The sequence below is a fragment of the Sphaeroforma arctica genome, assembly GCF_001186125.1.
Source record: "Sphaeroforma arctica JP610 unplaced genomic scaffold supercont1.837, whole genome shotgun sequence".
Taxonomy (NCBI): domain Eukaryota; class Ichthyosporea; order Ichthyophonida; genus Sphaeroforma; species Sphaeroforma arctica.
In genome coordinates, this window is record NW_014039721.1 from 32,812 (window position 1) to 39,100 (window position 6,289).

At 44.2% G+C, this 6,289-nt stretch overlaps 1 protein-coding gene across 1 annotated transcript; it reads left to right on the plus strand.

Annotated features, from left to right (window-relative positions):
* Window positions 1–724: 724 nt before the first annotated feature.
* On the plus strand, window positions 725–5,383 carry SARC_08843 (hypothetical protein; the record flags this gene model as incomplete). Its single annotated transcript, XM_014297165.1, has 8 exons — window positions 725–785; window positions 1,164–1,345; window positions 2,023–2,106; window positions 2,477–2,976; window positions 3,362–3,524; window positions 3,877–4,263; window positions 4,481–4,741; window positions 5,087–5,383. Coding segments are annotated over 8 exons (1,935 nt in total), but the record flags the coding sequence as incomplete, so codon positions are not given.
* Window positions 5,384–6,289: the final 906 nt, after the last annotated feature.

The following is a 6,289-nucleotide window of genomic DNA, read 5'->3' on the forward strand; positions in this document are numbered from 1 at the left end:
TATATATATATATATATATATATATATATATATATATATATATATACTATATATATATATATTATACTGTGCGTGTACACCTGTACTCTCGTGCAATACCGCAATACTATGTCGTAGGGTTTCGCGGCTTTATACAGTTTCATCCTTATTTCCACCATGCTAGACTTAGTACCTGTCTCATATATCACCGCTACAATTGTATCGTACAAGAAAGTATATCAATGAGATATACGACGGTTCACTAGTGTGAACAAACGTACCAGTATATGGCTATTCGAATATTGAGTGTTCGAAGGAAATATGTTGCACCGTGGTTTTTTTCTTGTAGTATGGTATGCACAGCTTCATGCCGAGTGCGTGTGCAGTTGGTTCTAATTACGCTTTGTTTATACCATCTTCTCTCCAGATATTTCTTTCAGTTGTCCGAGGGGTGTGGCTACGAGTACTGCCAGAACGGCTATTGTGCTTCAAATAAAGGTGAATGCCTAAACACCAATATGGCGAAATCGCAAGAGATGCCACTCTAGATATCTATCTGATGAAATACCTTTCGATGTAAAGCTATCGGATGGTTTGTTTCGTGCGTGATTATTTTGCGGAGTGAGTTAAAATAGAGACTTTTTTGGTCCTGGATGTCCAAAGCACGTATTCTATGTACTATTGGTACTAGTAGGTGTGTTGAATTACTGTTCCCAATTCATCGCAGTCGGAGTAACACAGAAAGATGCTGAAGGCAACGAGTGAAATTGTCTGCTATCTGGACAATAGTTGCGAATCAGTTAATAGTGCACCGAAAAATATAATTTACGACAACGCCTCTAGTTTTATACCTGCCGCGCAGTGCTTGTATCTGACTTATTTATTACCGGCGTTTCAAATTGCATTTGTAACCGTTCAAATTGTGCACGGGGTGTTTAAGAATCGAATGATTGTGTGGTGTTGTATATTCGCTTCAGCATCGCGTTTCTAATTTTCCTGGCATCGCGTTTCTTGTCTGCATACCTGCACACCTGTATCAATTGTGGTGGCTAACTATTATATACCAACTTGCATATATATCTGTGTGCATGCCCATAAACGTATCGTCGTTGTAGTACTGTTTGCGATAAGCAACACTGTGAGCATCATTGCTAAATATACTGAATATGTTTGAACCACCGCAGACGTGGCCCCGTTGCTTGGCAACGCAGCGGCGGCGCTAGCCATCAAACTGGCCAAATCGCGCATAGACGAATACCAATGCCCAGCAACACTGCACCTGAATAAACTGCAACGTGGTCTCACCCCCATAACCACACCGGCCCCACCTTCTACACCTACACAGCCACCAGGCACTGGGCCTGAGGTATGTGTTTGGCGTATGTATTGATGTAAAAGTGCGAATACTTATTTACTCTAATTTTATTGCCCAGCAACACGGCACTTGAACAAGCTGTGACAAGGTATTTCCAGTACTGTACATCAGCCTCTCATCTCCCGCCCCCCTCACCGACCGGCACTCACACTTGCATAAACACAACGCAATGCTTCTGAGGGTATGCGCGTTGTATTAACGCATGTAAGTTTGCGTAATGTATATTTATATGTTTTGGATTTTAGCCCGGTGAAACTACTCCTGCACTCACTATTCCGACATTTCATCCCTACAACTACACCAGCCTTGTTCCCAAACCTCACAACTTCAGGCTCTTCTTCTGCATTATATGCGTAGTATTTATACTTGTGCCATTTCACGTTTCATATATTTACATGTGCGGGGTTGCTTTTGCACGCGTCGTTAGTGATTTTCTGGTATCCAGCATCCCTATCAGCGACGCACACGTACCTTACGATTGAGGCAGTTGCTCATATTCATTGGGAGTGTATTGTATGAATGACTATGAGCCTACTGTCAGTATTAGAATGGTTTGCTTTAATGAAAGTTTGCCTGACAGTGACAGTATATGCGCTATTAAAGTCCCTTATGTGTTCTGGTTTTCCTTTTGTTGAATACAATCCGAAATAAATGATACATGCACACAGACGCGATGTCCGGAGAAACCAATCAGCGACCTTATACGAGAAGTGTTCAGCAATGCCGATTCTCTCAATCGAAGTTTTTTGCAGGTATGTCGGACATTCAAGGAGAGTGCTTCGCTTGTGTGTGGGCTAGGCTGAGTTGATTTGACCTCTGATACAGCACACGGTGCTTCACGTGAAATCTAGCAATGATAATATCGGAGACGACATGTACATATGTCGATTACGCGAGTTGGCTCGTAGGGAGTTGAATATGTGTGCAAGGCAATATGTTTTTCTAGTGCTTATTTCGTACGCAGATTCTCAGCACATGCAATTGGCATCCGGCAGCGACTCTGTGCCCATATCCGAGGTTCTTGCGGGCACGTATTAAGTTCAAGACATGCGTACGTTTGCTTAACAGGGTTTGTTAATGGGCTATTTTGTTAAACTTCGATTTATATGATCAACACACCAGACGCCACACATAGACGAGTCGAGCCCGCGGATCATATCGCGCTCGAGCTCACCCACATTTGAAGACACCGCCGCGAATGCCTCAAACGCCACCATGATGTCTGATGATGTGAACGGTGCCCGTGCACAAACAGGGACAAGTGGGGGGCTAATTTTATCTGAAGACGGGTCCAATAGAGGGTCTGGTGCCGGGAACGCAGGAGGTGTTGATGCGCACAGTAGTGCCATTGGGTATACAGACACAGTCGCGAGCGCGAATGCGAATGCGAATGGGGTGAGTTTCAGTAGCAGTAATGACGGGCACAGGTTGAACAGTAGTAAGTCGAGGGGAGGTGGAGCATCGAAGCGGGGTCAAAGAGATGCGAAGAAAAACGCAGGAAACAAAGGCGCGGATAAGGAGAGCCCACGGCGTACATGGGACCACAACAAATTCCTGAATCTAAAAATAGATCTGGGCAAATACACGCAGGACCAGCAGCACATCAGGCCGCACGATATCAGGTAGATAGGGCGGGCTGTCAATGGTCGTGCGAGTGATGTTGTACTCGAAGTACTGTAATTTAGACTATGCGGTGGAGTTGTATGCCTGTCTTAGCATGGAGTTTATTCTTGACGATTGATTCGTTTTTTGCCACGGCTGATTATGTTCGACACTTGGTGCTGAAATATTGACATCCTGACTTGACACTTATTGACACTTCGCATTCGACATCTGTCACGTGGCTTTAGACACATTGCATTGAACACTTGAACCCTGACCACCGATGAATGCACTGAAACATTGAAATGGTCCTTTCACGTGCTACAACTAATTCTCAGCTAATGCACACACATCCTCTCTATATATTCCCGTATTTATTCCCGTCTCGATCGATTTCAATCGCAGAGTAAATTTTGCCGAAGTTCGGGATGTTTTTACCACCATCTTCGCGTTCGACGCGCTGCGCCATATGATCCTCGTCTCTATGAATATGTGGGCGGCGAAAGTCAAAAGTACACAGCGGCTGCAGCCCAAGAAGACCTTTGCCGCATTCCCTACCGCCGTACAGGTACTGTAACCCCAACTGCAGTGTATTGGAGACAGCTTGGATTATTGTTGCGTGCATTATTTATGGTTAAGCAGCGTGCCGAAAATCTGCTGTAGGCATGCAACACCAATCGAACATGATCTTAGGAATGTATTATAGGAAAGCATTGTCGGCAATTTACAATATATGGTATGCATTGGACCGGGAGTCTATATGTTTCATAGAAGGGATTGGTTGCAGCGCGTAAAATCAAGCGCGGATCATGCCTACTATTGTGTCCTAGAGGATGAATTCAGCGTGGTATGTTCTCTCCAGGCATGCGTTCTAACACAACGAGTGATCCTTTTCCTTTTAAACCATTTGTTCTTCACAGGGTGACGGGCAAAGACAAATATTCAGACATGAGGACGCGGGCTTACCCCCTACCCTTAGACCCCTTCCCCCGGTCAGAGTACTTGAAAGCCAACTACCAATGCAGTCATCTATATCAACGGAAATGGGTTCGATTACGGGTACGGCGGTAGCCCTTGAAAGTGCACCCACCGTCGCACACACGAATCACTACGATATACCTGATAGCGGGCATGAAAAATCAGGCATAAGTGTTGGCATGAATCCTCACGCGAGAAAAAGTATTCCAAACGGCGCGAATCACGCCACTTCTTCGATGCTGCCCGGAGCTAATCTAGGCCAGTACGTGATCATCTTCGAGAACCCCGCGTTGATGGAGCATGAGTATCAGGAAATGGTCATGCCCCAGGTATGCTATAGGCTCACATCCTTACTATATAGAGTTCTTTCTTAACCCAGCTTATCTCAATAGTCTTTTTTCGAGCTGCTCGGTACTAAACCTAGAGTTGTATCTACCACGTGTACGTTTGGATTATCATCAAGCTGCCGTCGTCTTAGATGAAGCAGTTAGAATGAATGATACTCTGCTTGCTCACTCTTGCTCTATATTTCCCCGCATGCTTCAGTTGATGTATTCACTCGCAATGCTATCCGAAGCGGACCAAGACAGGCTCGCTTTGTACTGGAGCAGGAATGGACACGCTACCATGCTACAGCGAGTGCAGAAGGTTCAGCAGTACATCACCATGCGCATCCTGACCAAAACCAGCACGAATGACTCATACTCGCCCAATAAGGATATATATGTGGCGTGGGCGGTGAAGGCATTGGCTATCCTATTCAGGGCGAATATGTTGAGCACCTTGGTGCACGGGCTCGGAGACACGGTATGTTGCGAGCCTGCACTTGTATCATCGGTTGGAGATGTATTGGGAAGTTGTACTGCTGTTTGTAAACTACCAAGTTTGTGCTGTGAGACAGATGCGGTGTTTTATAAACAGTCAGTCACTGGGTATTTCTCCATTGTTCAGGCAAAATGTAGCCACACACCTTATCAATTCTGATAGATCAGCATATGGTTTGCAGTGGATGTCCACACGTGGCGTGCATAGTATACCCTAGTTGTATCAAGGATGCGTATAGTCACATATTTGATCACCGCAGAATCAATAATTTATGCGTTAATATCGCACTCGGCCTCAACTATATATCACCTACCAAACTACAACCAGGCCAAGCCAGTAGTAGATCTCACAGAGTTCTACAACGATGCCATCAATGACCACATCAACTTGAGGACCGACTTCCCTATATGGAAGGCGGGTGATGGAGGGTTCTCCTTCTGCCATTTTCCGTTTGTGCTGACTTCTGGTACCAAGAGTGAGATCCTCAAGGTCGAGTGTATAGTGCAGATGCGCCATGAGATGCAGGATGCCTACTTCAGGAGTATCTTCCACGGGCCCAATGACCCGTATCTGTTCTTGACTATCCGACGGTCACATCTTATCAGGGACGCGCTCTTACAGGTTTGTGTGTGTGGTGTGTCTTTGTTTTGTTGGCACTTTCATTCGCTGTGGTTGTTTGGCGTCGAGCTTGGATATTCCATACACAACAGCTGTGTGTTCTGCAAGTAAATGTATATTGGAGGGTAGTATTGGGGCATTCTGTACGGGTGTAGATAATTGTGTGGATTTTCGCGTTCATTCAATGGATTCTTCATCCAGCCCGATTCCCTTCCTTCGTTGGATATCACTACGGAGTATTGGTTACTGAACTGAGCAGCGATCGCTCATCGGTGTATATATAGGTCATTGTTGACTGCTACTGCATTTTGATAGTCATTGTTGACTGCTACTGCATTTTGATAGTCATTGTTGACTGCTACTGCATTTTGATAGTCATTGTTGACTGATACTGCATTTTGATAGTCATTGTTAAGTGATACTGCATTTTGATAGTCATTGTTGACTGCTACTGTATTTTGATAGTCATTGTTGACTGCTACTGTATTTGATAGTCATTGTTAAGTGATACTGCATTTTGATAGTCATTGTTGACTGCTACTGCATTTTGATAGTCATTGTTGAGTGATACTGCATATTGATAATCATTGTTGCCTGCTACTGAGTTTTGATAGTCATTGTTGACTGATACTGCATTTTTATAGTGTCATTGTTGAGTGATACTGTATTTTGAAAGTCATTGTTGAGTGATACTGAATTTTGATAGTCATTGTTGACTGCTACTGCATTTTGATAGTCATTGTTGAGTGATACTGCATTTTGATAGTCATTGTTGAGTGGTACTGCATGTTGATAGTCATTCTTGACTGATACTGCATTTTGATAGTCATTGTTGACTGCTACTGCATGTTGATAGTCATTGTTGAGTGATACTGAATTTTGATAGTTATTGTTGACTGATACTGCATATTG